Source organism: Stegastes partitus, unplaced genomic scaffold (assembly GCF_000690725.1).
Source record: "Stegastes partitus isolate 25-593 unplaced genomic scaffold, Stegastes_partitus-1.0.2 Scaffold516, whole genome shotgun sequence".
Taxonomy (NCBI): Eukaryota; Metazoa; Chordata; class Actinopteri; family Pomacentridae; genus Stegastes; species Stegastes partitus.
Window position 1 is genome coordinate 376,749 of NW_007578247.1, and position 16,713 is coordinate 393,461.

At 43.1% G+C, this 16,713-nt stretch overlaps 1 protein-coding gene across 5 annotated transcripts in view; it reads left to right on the plus strand.

The window, feature by feature from the left end:
* The window catches only part of arhgap12b (Rho GTPase activating protein 12b), a 72,099-nt gene extending 56,388 nt beyond the window's left edge, over positions 1–15,711 (plus strand). For 2 of the 5 annotated variants that reach the window (XM_008287721.1, XM_008287723.1), the window contains exons 6-18: positions 473–595; positions 3,367–3,441; positions 3,831–3,892; positions 3,987–4,068; positions 7,229–7,330; positions 7,419–7,517; positions 7,834–7,936; positions 8,044–8,163; positions 9,207–9,305; positions 11,240–11,317; positions 11,460–11,594; positions 11,784–11,889; positions 14,114–15,711. In XM_008287721.1, the coding sequence (XP_008285943.1) occupies positions 473–595; positions 3,367–3,441; positions 3,831–3,892; positions 3,987–4,068; positions 7,229–7,330; positions 7,419–7,517; positions 7,834–7,936; positions 8,044–8,163; positions 9,207–9,305; positions 11,240–11,317; positions 11,460–11,594; positions 11,784–11,889; positions 14,114–14,288 (1,359 nt within the window). In that variant the 3' untranslated portion in view covers positions 14,289–15,711. Of the gene's footprint in view, positions 1–472; positions 596–3,366; positions 3,442–3,830; positions 3,893–3,986; positions 4,069–4,266; positions 4,390–7,225; positions 7,331–7,418; positions 7,518–7,833; positions 7,937–8,043; positions 8,164–9,206; positions 9,306–11,239; positions 11,318–11,459; positions 11,595–11,783; positions 11,890–14,113 lie in introns of all 5 variants that reach the window. The other 3 variants (XM_008287720.1, XM_008287722.1, XM_008287725.1) reach the window with 3 other exon arrangements.
* Positions 15,712–16,713: the final 1,002 nt, after the last annotated feature.

The window sequence follows — 16,713 nt, forward strand, 5'->3', positions numbered from 1 at the left end:
CACCTTCCCTGTTACATCAGTCGTGCCCCATTTAAAGCTACATGTGAAAAAGGAAAATCTTCTCACATTACATTACCTAACACCACTAACCTGCACCACACTTTAATTGTGGTCTTAAGACAGGTCCTGCTATTGTAAGTGGATGAGCTCACGGAGGAGCCAAGTTTGTGTTGAACTCTCAGTGGCGGACTATTAGTGGCTCCTTTCCCTCTAATCTGGAGGCTTTACGGCAGATCAGAATAGAGCGCTCCATTCTCAGAGTGAATCAACAGTAGTGTAGTGCAGACACGTATTCATTCAGAGGACTTTACAGGTGTCTGTAGAAAACAATGGCTGCTGTGTAAGGGAGGTTCCTCTAACAAATGGTTCTGTGGACAGTAAAAGGAGAGGTAGGAGACAGAGAGGACACTGAAGGGTCTGCTAGAACACCTTGATGGACTGTAAACCTGAGCTTTGTTCTCTGTCTCTTCAGTACAACATCTCCCCTCAGTCCGGTGAGGTTCCCAAGAGTCGCAGTCTGGAGAGGAAGCAGCAGGATCCCATCGTCCTCACCAAGTGGAGGCACAGCACTTACGTCTTAGACCTCAACGACAAGGTATGTGGAAATGTGGGAGCGGATGTGGGTTAAACACAGTGTTGATGGAAACAGGCTCTGCTGACGCTGTAGGTGTTTCATGTGGTCTGTCTTATCGGCACGTACAGTGAGCTTAATCCCCAAGTGCTAATGACGCTTTCAGCTCAATGGAGGAAAAGGCTTACAACGGCTTAATCTGTCTCTTTTATTTTGGAATCTGGACAAAAGGTGGTGAAAACTAATGTTAGCAAAATGTGACATTTTAGCTTTATCCACTGTCTATTGGGCGTACACCGGCAGGGCTCCAGACTGTGACCAAAATGACTGCATATGCCGCCTTTTTTTAGAGTGTGTACGAATTTCACGTGGTCGCATTTGTGCTAGTGTATGATGATCATTAGGCTGTTATGACCCCTCCCACCAACTCAGGTAGCTTCTGCCTCAGCCACAGCGGTCGAAAATGGTACTTCTTTACTGGCTCATTTATTCTCTCCCTGTCCATGTAGCTGTCACCATGTCACAGAGATGAAATGTTTGTAGCTGATTATTTAAAAAATGAGAATGATTCAACAAAGGAGGAGGCTGGTGGAGATGGAGAGGTTCTGACTCAGACACACCAGATCATGAAAGGGCCGGCTGCAGGGAGACACCGACAGAGCCAGTGAAGAAGAAGAAACAGTACTTTGTTCAATCACAATGGAGAACGCAGTGCTAGGGCAGCAAAATACATCCAATAATAATCACTATTTTTCAGATGCCTTATTTCAGGCTTTCCAAGTCATTTTTTATAACATGTCTTTCTGAGTTGTGTGAGCTGCAGTAACTTGAGTAGAGAGACTGGAGGCCTCTGTTCAGTCAGCTAGCTAGAGTGTACCTTATCCTGCATGTGACTCTATCAATCGATTAGTACCTTACTGTACCAAAAAAAGATGGAGAGGAAGGGATGTGACTAAATTGTGATGGTACGACTAACTGAGGGAGATGACAGCACCAGTGTCACCAGTGGAAAAGTCAGTCTGGAGTCCTGACTGGTCCTAATGGTGCATGTAGCTGACAGCTTAATCTCAGTGATGCATACTGTGTGACTTCCTCTGGGTACCTGCTACTGTGTCCTGCAGTCCTATGACCTGAAGATGGGCAAGGCAGCCAGTACACGGTGCATTCACATGAGCACTCGGACCTTCCAGCACTAGTTTTACCTATATTACTCATGTTATTGTTTGTTCCTGCAACTTACTTTGCACATTTATCAGTTTGTGAGCCAACTCCCAAGACACACACTGAAAAAAGGCTGGTTAAGCAAAAGCAGTAGAAACTGAACTATCCTTACTCTTCCCTACACTTCCCATAATTTAACAAGTCACTTTTTTTTATTCAATCCTTCCTACCATCGGTAGCCTAGCAGGTGTCAGGACAGAAAACCTCAACATTTGTGCTTTCAAATCTCAAATTATCTGTACATAAAAATAGCCGATGCTTGCTGTTGAATAATGAAAGTTTGTGCACAAACAGTCATAACACTCAGTGTGGTAGGTGTTCTCACATAAGTTTCATTAGCATGTGTTGTTCAACAGGTAAACAGTAATAAATGTGTCCACAGAGTTCCATCCTTTCATTAAATGTAGAACAGTACCAGTAGAAATCAGGACATTTTGTCCTACTGCTGCAGTGACTGAACATTGTGTGTCAGAGGCAGGTTGATTATAAAATGATGTGAAGTCGTGAGTTAAAATCAGTTAGAAGCAGAGCTGCTACATTCTGAACTTGTTCATTCACATGCTTTATTGTTTTCTGGCATAAGCTGAGGGGCTGCAGTGTTTTCTTAGACTTGATAACCAAAAATGACATTATACGACTGGTTTCACAAGCTGACGTATGAAGTACTCCATAGGACCAGTAAATGAAGTTTACATGTGAGATGGGAGTGCTCAATGAGTTGTTCTCGGTTAGTATTAATTATTTAAGTGTGCTCATTACATCATGTTCTGTGATCAGTTACCTGACAGTCTTCAAAGACATGTGACCTCACACTTTACTGTCATTATTTATTTAGGGTGCTTCTTTTTATGTAACAGTTTCAAGCAAAACTGTAAACGTCTATCTTGACAGGTGTTATCTGTCTGTCAGTCTACATTAGGGTTTTTCATTCAGTGATTGGATGCAAGATGAGGCAGACATCATATGCATCCCTGTATTAGTGACATCAGTCAGACTTTTTTACTTTTAAGATTAACACAGTGTATCAGAGGCTAACTTTGTGGCGGTTTCGTTGCAGTTTTCCTTCAAACTCTGGCGGTTCGCCTCTGACCCGCATAAGAAGAGACTCCGTCTCTCTGTGTATCGTGATAAAGTTGGTACCGCCCACAGCCTCTGCTCCTCGGCGTCCTCTCTAATCAACAGCTGATCTGTTTTGATTCTCTGTCAGAGTGTCCTTCAGAATAAACGTCTGTACAAGATTCAGGCAGACCACGTGCTCACCCAATCACAGACTAGTTTTTCCTGTTGTGGACTGTAGTTCCAGCAGAATGGAAAGAAGCAGCATCTTGGACTAAAACGATGAATTAACACACTTTTCTCAGAAACTGAAAAAGCATGTTGTTTGTTACTCAAATCGAAACCTGCCTTTTATCTTCTGATGCCCTGAATTAACAATAACTCCATCTTTTGATTCCACTCCAGGTTTTTATCCATTTTCTTCTCCTCACTAACCTCGGACTGACTGTCTTCATGTGTCTTCTTGTAGTTAGCCGGTAGTTATTAGCCACTCATCATGTTGTGCCTCTTGTTGGTAGGAGTGTGCTCCGGCGCCCAAACAGAGCTCTCCAGACTCTGACTCCTGCCCCTCATCTCCTAAGCACCCCTCGACCGTTAGTATCCCAGCCTGCACTGCACACCGCATCGCACTTATCATCCTCCTGCTTTCACTGCATCCAAACAAAACACTTTTCATCTCTCACTTTCTGAACACTCCACCTGGTCTCATCTGCTGCATGCCACATTCTAACTGCATCAAACCTAACTCGGTGACAAAACTCTTACTTCCACCAGCAGAAATGCAGCAGTTTCAACACTTTGCTGCAGCGTTAGAGTGCCATCTGCTGGTCATATTTGGACATAGCATCAGTCAACACGGCAGCTTTTAGCCTCCAACACTGTCCCATTTGCTTGTCAAGCTTTAGCGCGTGTATGAGAGTGTTTGTGTATTTGTTTGCATGGGTTTCATTTGTTTTTACCTGCCATCTCTGTCTTTCCTCAGCCTTCAGAGAAGTGTGGAGTCCTCAATGTCACCAAAATCACAGAGAATGGAAAGAAAGTCAGGTTAGTTTCACTGCTTTTTTTTTAACGGCTGACATTCAGTGTTTTTTTAATTCACAGAGCGTGAATGTTTTGTATGTTTTCTCTTGACTAACAGGAAGAACTGGACCTCCTCGTGGACCGTGCTGCAGGGTTCCTCTCTGCTCTTTGCCAAAGGTCAGGGGGGCAGCACCACCTGGGTACGTATCCCATCAGCACCAAGAGGCTCGTGCTTCTGCTAAGTCTCTGAGCTGTTTTTTTTAGCATTCCTTCCATCTCTGTGATATTTCTCTCTCCTGTATTTCTGCATAGTCACCTGTCTTCATGCCATCTGTGATGTGAAGTCCGTCATCCTCTGTTTATTGCTTTTCTCCTCTTCTTTCCTCTCCTCCCTGAAGTCATACTACCGCAGCGGCTCTATCCCAGAGCTGCTCCTCACTCTTCTTAGCAGCTGGAAGCGCTCAGTCAAGCCCCGCCCTGCTGTCTCCTATGTGAACTGTAGGCCTGTGCAGGCTGCCGCTGTATGTCCTTCTCTCTGCATGTGTTGCTGCTCCTTCCTGTCTTCTGTTGTTTTTTGCCATTCACCCCTGCTTTGACTGACCAGGAGACTGACTGATCTGTGTTGTTATGCTTGATTCACTTGATTCTGATGGACAATAACTTGGTTAGACAGATTAAATGAGGCCTTTGTGTGTGTGTTTTTTTTCTTTTCTTGAATTCGCAAGACAGCATGTAAGAAGCTACTATTTTATTGAAACCAATTTACTCCAAGTATGACATTTTTGAGTCTTATGAGAATTCACTTGTGCCTTCTTTTTGCACTTTAATGATATTAAACCACACATTCTGCCTGGTGCTTAGAGATCACACTGTTTGGAAACGCAAGCAAATAAAACTGGACCTCATGCAAGAAACACATTCACTAGTTTTCTTATTTTAGAATTTTGTCCTTGGTACAAGCAAAATGCACGACTGTTGCACACCTGCTCTGCTGGTCAAGTAGTTTATTCACTGAGAAAAACACACCTGATTCATCTTAATATCTTAATTTGGACCGACCATAAAGTTGAAATATTAGATGTGTGACAGAAATTACCTACAGTGTAATTCTTTAAAGCAAAAACTTTAGAAAGACTACATTGAAAATGCAGACTTCAGAGTAGAAACTCAATGCCACAAAAACGAATGCATTTGTGATCAATGACCTGAGATTTTTAATCAACCCAACTTGTTTGTAAAATGAGCGATGAGCAGCAGAACGTAGTTTGGGCCATATGAGCTGCGTCTGTCTGCATCAGGACTCCACGTGGAAAAGAATTGCCAGAGGAACTGAAAAATGTGATTGTGTTTCCTCACAAAGATGGAAAATGAGGACCAACAAAAAATCAGTGGAAACACAGTGACGGCAGGAATCCTCCTCCTAAGATGACACCACTGACAGTTCACTACGTGCACAATCTATCTCATGTTTGTTGCATTCAGCTGGTCCTGTGGAGCCTCTATTTATAATTATTTTTTTAATTTTCTGTAAGCGCAAATACCCTACTGCTCAACATGGAAGCAATGCAAATATTTAGAGGTGACACAATTTAGAATCATTTGACTGTTGGGTGGTATTGCACAGAGTTGTGCTCACTTCTGTTGTAAGCTGAATGATGAACAATTAGAAAACAAAGATCATTTAGAATCAATGTTCTGCTCACATCATGGCACTGAAAGTTGCCAGAGGATGAACTTAGTCTAATTAATTGGCATGAATATTACACAAGACTTCTGCAGTTCAGATGAGACAAATTCAAAACACTCAGCCATGAGTATGACATGCAGATGTGTTACATGTCCTACACTGTGTTTCTGTTGTTTCACATACCGTTCATGCCCTCCTCCTCCCATGTGGAATTCCATCAGTTTAACAAATTATGCTCAGTTGTTTTATGACATTTGACTTAATGTTCAAGGAAACATGTCAAAACACAAATGAAGGCCTTGTGTTGTAGTTAGGAGGAAGATTTCATGTGAAGGAAGGAGTGAAGAGGTACTAATGTCTCACCAGTTACACATTTTGGAGTTTGGAGACTTTGTTGTATGAATAAAAGACAGATTGAGATCAACAGGATGAAAACATTTTTGCATGAGGCCCACTGTGACGATCACTTTTCTCTGTGACGCTAAATTACGTCACACATATCATCATTCAGCTACAGCAGTGACAAAATTTGCGAAAAGTAGGCTTTAAATAGTATAAGTCAAAATATTGAGTGTTTATTAATATGCACATGTTAATAACAAGAACTAATAGTGTTTCTGTCTTTCTTGTAACAGAACTAAAAATGTGTGAGTGTAGATGAAAAGTTCTAAAATGATATTTACAGGATTTATGAGGGTGACACCCAGGGGTTCAATTGGGCCGAAGCCCACCACAGCAGAGCTCCGCCTCCTGATAGCAGTTTGCCTCCATCGTAGCAATAGAAGTAGAAATCTGCCTCAGACAACATGAACGTAGTGAGGTCAGCCAAAGTGTTGAAACAGCACCACCATCAGAGTTGGCTCTCTGATGTGGCAGAAGATGGTACAGCAGGACGTTTCTCTTCTGACCGCTGACCTGAAACTTCCATTCCACAGGAGGCAGGCTGATATTAAAACCTACCACAACAATGACACGCTGTGGGGGCTCATGTTTCTGGTAAAGGGGACACCTGAACAGCTCTAGAAGCAGATTATGGCCTCCAGACCCTCCACAGACTGGATGAGCTCAAGAGCTGGCAGAGTAGTGACGAAAGCAAATCATGTATGGATATGTCATTAGAATCCTTAAGAGTAGCGACAGTTACCCACAGTTCCAAGGGGCAGCCTCTGCCAAGTCCTGACAGCTGACTTCAAGGCACTGCGCTGTTTGTGGTGCTGGAACTGACTTTGTTTCTCTGTGAGGAAGGAATACACTGGCTGTTTTCAGATCCTAGGTTTACTAGATTCAAATGCAACATCTCAAAAGTTACTTTACAGCTCGACTGACGAATAAACTTCAGACTGGTCAACTGGTTTTACTGTCTGTGAGGCTAAACTAATTGCACATGAGCCCCCCCACTTCACAAATCCCAGTTCAACCCCTGGTGACACCTGCTCTAACAGTCACCCCCAAGATAAAGATTTAGAATATATTTTATAACTTTGTATATTTTGTCATATAGAGGGTTCAGGTCCTGGGCTTTTACACTCATATATTCAAACTCTTGTCTTTCTTGTATTTGACGTGACTACATCTTCTGATTCACTCACAAACTGCCTTGATATTTACTTCTGTGTTCATGTTTGTGTCTGAAGTGGACTCTCATGCTGTATCCCAATTATTGATTCCAGAAGTTCGGCAGCAATCAGTCGAAGCCCGAGTTCACGGTTGATCTGCGTGGGGGGTCGGTGGAGTGGGCCTCCAAGGACAAGTCCAGCAAGAAACACGTCATCGAGGTATCAGACACACTGGACCTGCTGCTGGCACATTTCAACACTAGCTTTTAGTTGTGCAGTTCTGACTTTTGATCCTTTCCTTCCCCAGCTGAAGACCCGTCAGGGCACAGAGCTGCTGATCCAGTCCGAGATCGACAGCGTCATCAACGACTGGTACCGGGCCCTAATTGAGACCATCAACACTCATGTGAGTGGACGCCTTCGTTTTCTGCCACCGTTCATGTTGGCTTTCATCAGCACAGTGTTTGGATGAGACAGAAGCGTTACCTGTGATTCAGCCACTTCTCATCTCTGGGATACGAGTTCAGGCTTTTTCCCTGTTTAGTGCCACCAGAGCTGAAATCACACTTAACACCTGTTTAAACAAACCACAGTGAAAGGGTAAATACTCAGGAGTGTGAATGAGCCTCTACAAACTTGGATGGATTGAATGGGATCTAAGAGCAAATTCAATGTGAGCTGACTTAAGCTAACAGCACATATTTGTGTCTCTTCCCGTCCAGGCGTGGGAGTCGGATGAAGCCATTGAGGAGGACATGCCTGAGTCTCCGGGAGCAGAGAAGCAGGACAAGGAGAAAGACCACCGGGACTCCAAGAAGAATAGAGGTGAGACAATCAGCTAGTGTCCCTGCACTGCTGTTGGAATGGAGCATAAATGTGTTTGTATTCTTGGCTTGAAGAGAAGCACTCACATCCTGCCTGTCTCCTCTCAGTGATGAAGACCTCAGTGAGCATGGACTCGTCAGACCAGAAGAAGACCAGGTTGAAACTGAAGAAGTTCCTGACACGTCGTCCCACATATCAGGCTGTCCGAGACAAAGGATACATCAAAGGTATTCAGCCAGAATCCAGCTCAGTAGCTCAAGACGAGACACGTGAAGAGCCTCCGTCAGACGTGGAATCTGTTCAGCTTCATGTCTGGATGAGCTCTGTGCTCACTTTCCATTAAAGCCGAACCACTTTCAGTGAGATACAAGTCTGAGCTGCACCTGGTCACTGTAACTGATAGGCACGCACAAGAAGGGATTCTTCGAGTTATGTGAAGTGATTCAGGGAAGACTTTTTTTTTTCACATTTCAATACCAATGTTTGTCCAAAACATCAACATCACAGAGAGCAAACGTAGCCTTTTGTCCTACGATTTAAAATCTATTCAGTCATGTTCATAAAAATGAAACGCTGCTATGATGAGAAACACACACTAACCACTTAATACTTCACCAGTATAATGCATTCTTCCCCACAAGATGTTAACATGAGCTGAGGTTGCTTTAAGGAATTTTTACTGTGAGTTTATTAAACAGCAGCAGGATCCATCCAGGATTCAGAGAGATGAATGAATTAACACCCAGAACAACAGTAACTTCATCAGTAGGTTCTAATAGTATGGATACAGGATGGATCAGGATCTAACAGCAGGTCACACTGTGTGCTCTCCTTCCCCTCAGACAGGCGAGCTGTCACAGAACCAGTCTGTCAGCTGCAGTTTGATCATCTGTTGCATCGTGACCGTCCTCACGTCCTGAGCTCCGTCACAGGATGTTTTTATTTATTGTTTGTAAAGCAGAAGTTAGATTATCATCATAAATAAACTGTTAATTATTTGGACAGTTTGATAAGCTGCTATCAGTTAGGATGTGATCTGTTTTATTTATTATTATGTTCTACATCACTTAGAGTTGTCTAGTCTTCTGTGAATGACAAATACTGTGTGCATACTGTGGCTCTCTCCGTCCATGTGGCGGATACGAGGAACATTAAAGGGATCTGCTGTACGTCTGCATGAACTGATGAAGTATCGATGTTAAAGGACCAATGTCTTAAAGGGATAATGTGTGCTGAAACATTAAAGATAAATGTGTTTGTCTACTTACAGATCAGGTGTTTGGCTGCAGTCTGACCAGTCTGTGCCAGCGGGAGAACACATCAGTGCCCAACTTTGTCAAAATGTGCATCGACCATGTGGAGAACACAGGTACGAGCAGCACCTACCGCATCCTGAGTCATCCTTTAGACTTGTTTAATGTCTCATGTGGATTAGCCCCCTGCTCATTTCCCCATAAAAGTCATGATAGAAGGTAACCTTTCTATGTCAGACCTAATAACATTTTGGAATAAATGAAGTCACACATTCAGGATTATTACATATTGAGCTTTCCACTGCAGGATCTTGGGGCAGCCACGAGGTGCTGTGAATGTTAACAGGCCTGTAATCCTTTGACTTTTCTGTTTTCTGGTTTGGTATCAAATAGCTTTGACTACAATGTCTGCTTCTAGTACATCAGACAACAACAAATAGTAGCAACTGGATGTAACTTCAGTTCTATGAATATGTAGGAAATGGGGCAAGCGATGGTTTGTTGCATCAGCCTGTCAGAAGAGAAGACTTCTAGTTGATGAGGACATCAAGAGGGAGGAAAAAATTAGCCCTGTTTTCCTCTTCGAGTTTAACTAATCAGCATCCGTCTACTCAAGTTTACCGAATTAGTGTCGAGCCGTGCAAGTAGTTGTTCAGGGCCGCTCAGTAGTAAGCAGCTTCTACAGACACAGTTCAGAAAAAGCACAAAGGTTTGGGCCAGCATACAACAAGTTCCTGTAGTGAAAAACAGCCACTAGTGGGCCTGCAAATCATGAAGCTCAGCAAACTGTGATCAAATCCCAGACGTGGTTTGGAAGCAGCAGGTTTGACTTAACAGAGGAACTGTTTTGGATTTTTCTAGACAAAATTCAATTTTTAAGACAAAGATTTTAAATCACTGTTTATTTGAATCATTTCATTTAATGCGTCCCCATTTAAACGTGCAACAGTAAAGAGCTGCATCATCGTTCATACGTCTGTGACATCGTGGTGCTTCACTGTGTTCTGTTCAGTACAAACCTTCAACCAGTGACCAGTGATCACACCAGCCATCCACTGCATCAGCTTCATTGCTGGTGATTGTTTTCATGGATGTTACTCTTTTAGTGCCCTTTTAGCTGACATCATGCTAGAATACGCTAACCGGGTTAGCGCAGGGTTATTGGTCACAACATAATCGCTGCTTTCTCATCAGATTCGTCTCCCCGTGACTTCTTCCTGTTCCCCAAAATATAGTCCAAGTCCAAGGGTTCCCACTATGACACAGTTTAGGTGATTGAGCGCTGATCACAAATGTTGCCTGATGAGTGTTTCAGACATGCTGGCAGCAGAACATCACTGCTCAGAGACATTGCTTTGACTGAGGTGGTAAATCAGACGTGTGTTTTGATTTTTATAGGCACCTTCTCTGAACTTTTTGATCAAACCTTGGAATGTAATATAGTTCAACAGTACCACAAACTACATCCTCCAAATAACATACAGCTGAAGAAACACCTAGCTGGAGCTAATAAACTGCCAGCTGACGACTGATTTGACTCAGTGATTTATTTTCAGCTACATCAGTTCACATCAAATGTACAAAAACAACACAACTGTGAATTTAAACCCCTGAAAATTGTCTTTGTTAAAGTTATACCTAAAATCTTTCAAGGTCTACTTTCTAGCTCCTCCGCTCACAAGCAGTTCCCATGAATGGCACTTCCAACAGTTCAGTATATTGAAGCACACTGAGGCGTGTTCAGCCTGAATCAGGAATCTGAAGCGGTTTCTATGTACTGTTTGCTTTGGCTGCTTCAACTTTTTGTATCAGGCATAATCAATCCGTCTTTCAAGCATCAACAGGACTGTTTTGGTACAGACTACTTTCAGTGTGTTCAGGAGCAGCGAAGGTGTGAGGTGATGCAAGGTGAAGAGTGTTTGATCGGCCTGCCTCTGTTAGTTCTCTCTCTTTGAGATCAACTTGGCATTTCAGGAAGCACAAACACAGTCCTGTCATTTACACTCACTGCTTTTGTCTGTCCACCCTTCTTCTCATCCTCCCCCTGCAGGGCTCAGTATTGACGGCTTGTACAGAGTGAGCGGGAACCTGGCAGTGATCCAGAAGCTGCGCTTTGCTGTGAATCACGGTACGACTGCAGCTTTGTCTGACCACCTGTAACTGTGCAGCCTGTATGTGTGATGTGAGGAGCCACCTGACTGGAGTTAGTTACCAACTGACTGTCTCTTTCCTTGTCTTCCTGTCGCGTTCGGTTTCCCTCCGTCTGTCAGATGAGAAAGTGGATCTGAATGACAGTAAGTGGGAGGACATCCACGTCACCACCGGAGCCCTCAAGATGTTCTTCAGGGAGCTTCCTGAGCCTCTCTTCACATACGGATCTTTCAATGACTTTGTGAACGCCATTAGTGAGTAACTGATTCTCTGTCACTGACGCACTACGGCACAGTCTGACACGGTTAAAATACACAAGGACCAATAGGATGCTGAAGTTAAAATCCTCTCTGACTTGACACGGATGAGGTTTTTGTTCCTAGTGTGGCCACAAGATGGCACCGTATGCCTGTGCATTCACTCACTCTGTTTCTGTGTTTCAGAATGCTCAGACTACAAGCAGCGAGTGAATTCAATCAAAGACTTAATCAAGAAGTTGCCAAAACCCAACCACGACACAATGCAAGTCCTGTTCAAACACCTGCGGAGGTAAGAGCAGCGCAGAGACGCCATCATGGCTCACCTCCATGTGCTGATGATGGGTGGATGTAGCACCTATAAAGAAGTGATGCTTACAGATGAAATTCTTAACCTCTTACACAGCTTACATCTTTTATTTGGAAGTAATAAATGCTTGAGAAGATGCTGAGCGAGACCGATGTTCCAGTCAGACATATTTTGTGACCTCCATGAACCTCAGTACTTCGGAGCACAAACTGAAGTGTATCACCTCAAATATGAAAGTTACTGAAAGTGGTAGTGGACCTGCTCAGATTTGTCTGTGTCACTAACCCTAACCCTTTCTTATTTAACCTCTTGTCACATTTTTACTCACTCTGGGCTCATTTTTCAGTGCAATATAGAGTCTTACACCTCTGTGGAAACACCATGGCTCGAAGTAGAGAGAACTCAAACACAGCTTTTGTCAGTAAGACAGAAAGCCAACAAACATTACAAAAAATGGGAAAAAAACAAAACACCGGAATCTACATGTACAATATTTTTCTAAGTGCCCACATCTGTTACTCATATGAGAAAAATGGTGTCTTCACATATTCTTGGTATTTTATACATATTACAGACGTTCCTCTTGGGGATCAATAAAGTATTTCTATTCTATCCTCTCTATTCTATGGTGAGCTGTTTACATTTTTACAACCTACATAACTCTGTGTTTTTCAAACTAGTCAGCACACCAACTCTAGAGGAATATGTCACCAGGCTGACTGTATCTTTCAGGAACTTGCTGACAGCTTGCTCCTCTTGTTTACTGGTTTTGAACCGTGCTGCATTTATTTTATTGCTCAAGTGTGCTTTGTTTTCTTTTCGGTCTCTCTGTTGTATCGCCGTGTCTCTGAATCTGAAAAGTCTCTGAAGTTTTTAAAGGAGACATGTAGAAGAAAGGGAGTTTAGTTAAATATCTTGGTTTTGAAGCTTAGATTTGAGTCATTGTGCCGAACGAACGATGTGATGAAATGAAGTAGTGTTAAGAAGTTGATGTCTTTTTGTTTTAACAGTTTCTGGCTCTGATAAATGTTTGAGTTTTGGCTATTTTTTAGGTGTGTTTGGGAGTTTAGGGTGTTAACTCAGGGAATTCCTGAGCTTATTCAGGATCTTTTGGAGTTATATTTCTATTGTTGGCAAAATTCCTAATTCAAACACGAAGGTAGAGTTGAGTTTTTTTTAAAGATGAAAAGCTTAAGAGGAGTTTTATGTTTTTTAAACTAAGGTATAATTGCAATACATTGTGTAGTAACAGATATTGAAAGTATTCCATTCATATATATTATTCCATTTATTATGGTCTCAGCTGCAAATATGTAACAACCAGCTGCTGAACACTTACAGGAAGTGACACCAAGAAAAGGAAATTCTAAAGAACGGCTCATACTTTAAACTGTACTTTACTCTGTTCCTACATTCAGGTTCATTATGTTTCCGTCAGGCTCACAGTTGCACCATCGACATCCAGCCCTACTATGTTTGGTTACTGTAGTAGAAGCTTTCTTGTGATGTGGGTCTACCTCTGTCTACTCCACCTCAGCAACACGTCTGACTGTTCAGCCTTAACCAGACACACACTTAAATGAGTTTCATGCATGCAGATCAAGCTGAGTTCTGACCGGTTCAGCTGTTTGACTCTGTGTTTACCTTTCCTCCGACTGATCAGCCTGTGGGCAAACACAAACTACAGCCAACGTGTATTCTTAGCCCGCTGGAGCCGGTGGCAATATCATATGTTCACAATGACATTTGCCTAGGTTTCCAATTTGCATTTATATGGCGCTGTGTTTGCTGTAATTCAGTACCTATGAAGTGGTGTTTCTTGAGGAAATTTATAGCGTGACATTCAGTGTATGGAGGTCTACGTGTATCAGCAGGCGGATTTAATCTTCCTTTTTTCCTCCCCTCCATGAATATGTTATTGTTTTGTGCATCTGCATGCAAGGATGTAGATTCTATTTAAAAAGGTTGTTATGCTCTCGCCTGGAGCGTTCTGTAGCGTTGCATAGAGTGTGTCGAGAGGCTTGCCTCTACGCTCCATCTCCAGCCCTAAAGATGTGTGTGAGCACAGTAATGGTGTTTTTCCAGATGAAACCCTGAAGCTGCACTGAAACCAAACGATTGTCAAACAAATACACTCACCTAAAGCCATGTATGACACATCCAATCTCTAAATCTCCTCCTGTTCTACTTCTCCCTCCCCCCTCAGGGTGATAGACCACGGAGAGGCCAACCGCATGACCACCCAGAGCGTGGCCATCGTGTTCGGACCCACGCTGCTCCGGCCCGAGACCGAGACGGGCAACATCGCGGTCCACATGGTGTACCAGAACCAGATAGTGGAGCTCATACTGCTCGAGTATGAAAGTATTTTCGGTAGGTAGAGGCGCCTGCTCAGAAGAGGACGCCAGGCTTTTCCAACTTGGACTTCTTTCCACTCACCCGTTTTTTCTTTGACTGAACTGAGCATTGCTGTGGACCAAGCAAATCTAAGTTCCATTCATTGACAGTTTACGAAAGTGTTGCACTTACAGAAGTTTTGGAGATGAATTTAAAACAAAAAACAAAAAACAAAACATGGTGTATAGATCTCACCCGCTTTTTCAGTTGCCATTCCTGCTGCAAGTAGCGGGCCGGACGATGGACAGTGTTTCAGAGTGGTGCCGTGATGATGTGTGGACGTCCGTGTGATTTGGTGGATTTGAGTATTCAGGTGTTTTTCCATACACTGGATCCCTGTGGCCAGTAGTTCAAACGTCAGAGCAGAGCCGGCTGCTCCTTCTGCCTCCCGGTGGAACCAGAGCGGACTTGGGGACGACGGCAGGAACCCTGCTGCTCCCGAACCAGCGACCTCCTCACCTCGCTGAATCTGAACTGGATACGTTTTCTGTGTCGTGGAGCTTTGTCTGTGATGTGTAAGCCCTTTGTGCTTTTGGATCAGGTGGAAAAAATAATCAGTGTTAACAGACTGTCTTTTTGGCACTTGGATGAAGTGGAGATCGACTTCCCCACAGCCCCACTCACCTTAGTGACACCCCCTCTCCACACCCGCACTTCCCCCCTTTTTCAACCAGTGTTAGCCATTAACCTCGTGACTTGAACGACGGAGGACCAACCCTCCTCCTGTGTGTGCGAGCGAATTAGCCTAAATGGAATTAAAGCTGAGCAGAAGCATCCTCGTCTTGCCACTTTGTACAAACTGTGTGTCGTGTAGTCTAACGTGCTTTGGTAAAGTTTCCGTTAAGCTGCCGGGGGCTCGTCGTCTGCGCTCCTTCATGAACTTCATCGTCAGTTTCCTCAGTGGCGGGAAACATCGCTGACCTCCTGGTGTTACTGGAAAACAGAGTGGAACCCCGGGAACTGTGATGTTACCTTTTCACGTGAATTGTTGATCCTTCTCCTCACTTAAGCTAATATTAAAAGAGTATTCAGAGAAGAGGAGCGGTACTGAAAATATTGTTGTATGGGAGTGTGTGGGTGTTAGAATGCAAAGAAGAGCCTTTAAAACCCTTTCAGAGCATATGTACAGTGACAGAAACTAGCTGTTGAAATGTGTTATAGTGACTGAGGTATGTATGCTTTGATGGTGAACCAGTGAAAGATTTGATTTTGTAAATTTGAATTAAAACATGAGAATACAAAGATTGTGAGAAGAAGAAAAAAAAAACAACCACATGATCGACTGTTACTTTTGTTTGCAGGTGTATCTGGAGTGTTTGCGCATGGTCAGCTGCACATTTGAATGTAATTTTCAGGCTAACTGCTGTTTGTGAAATTGCTATGTCTAATAAAAAAAAGACAAACTAAGTGCGGGTGTGTGTTCGCCGTCTTGAGTGCGAAGTTAACTGTTGGACGGAGACGATAAAGAGAGAAAAGGTGAGTCCGCTGTTTAACCTTCAATCAACTCTAAAGCTTCCCCTTTCCCTCGGCTTTAATTACATAATTGAATTAATCTACTCAACACTGATATCCTGCTTATTGGAACTGAGTGATTAAGCTTTCACGTCTCAATCAATTATATTCCTACCTGTTAATTATGAAATGAACTGCGGTGTATTTCTGGAGATTTCTCGAATGCAGCACAACCTCTGCCGCTCCACTTCCATTAATCTGATTTCTCCGTTCTTCGAAGGCGGTTTTGTCATTACTCCTCAGGTCAAACGTGGCTGCAGACCTGAAGGGTGTGGATTAATTGATGTCTAATTAGGTAATTGCCACAGTGCCAGTTTTGATTAAGAAGCACGAGGCGGAGCGAGTGCTGAGCAAAGCTGCTTGCTGGGAGCCACACCGAGGTTCCATTTAGCTTTATTTTCCTTGCAGGTGTGGGGGAGTGTGTGACAGCTGGTGGTGGGATGCTATAGGAGCCCATTTCTGACATGCAGAGGGGTAAATGGATGAAAAGGTTGGAATGGAAATACTTCCAAATGATGAGAAGTTAAATTGCTGGTTTTCAGTCAGTTACGAGCAAAGTCAAACATTTTACATAATTTGTTAAGATACGAAGTCATAATCATGACATAGAGGGGAAAATATTATTAATTTTACTAAAAGGATTACAGCCATCCCAGTCTAAAGAGATAATTAATCACAGGTATTTTACCGTTCAAGTCATTTTGACATTTCTGTGATGGAAAGTTCACAATTACTGGACAGGAAATTAAAAGGCAATCGCTCTTTAAATTGATCACGAACAAAGACTTTGATTTATGTCCCGAGTTTGGCTTTAAATGTCATTTTGTGACTGCTAAAGTTCAGAACTCACAAAGTGCACGGAAAGGCCAATTCTTAATTTCTATGTGTCCACAAGGA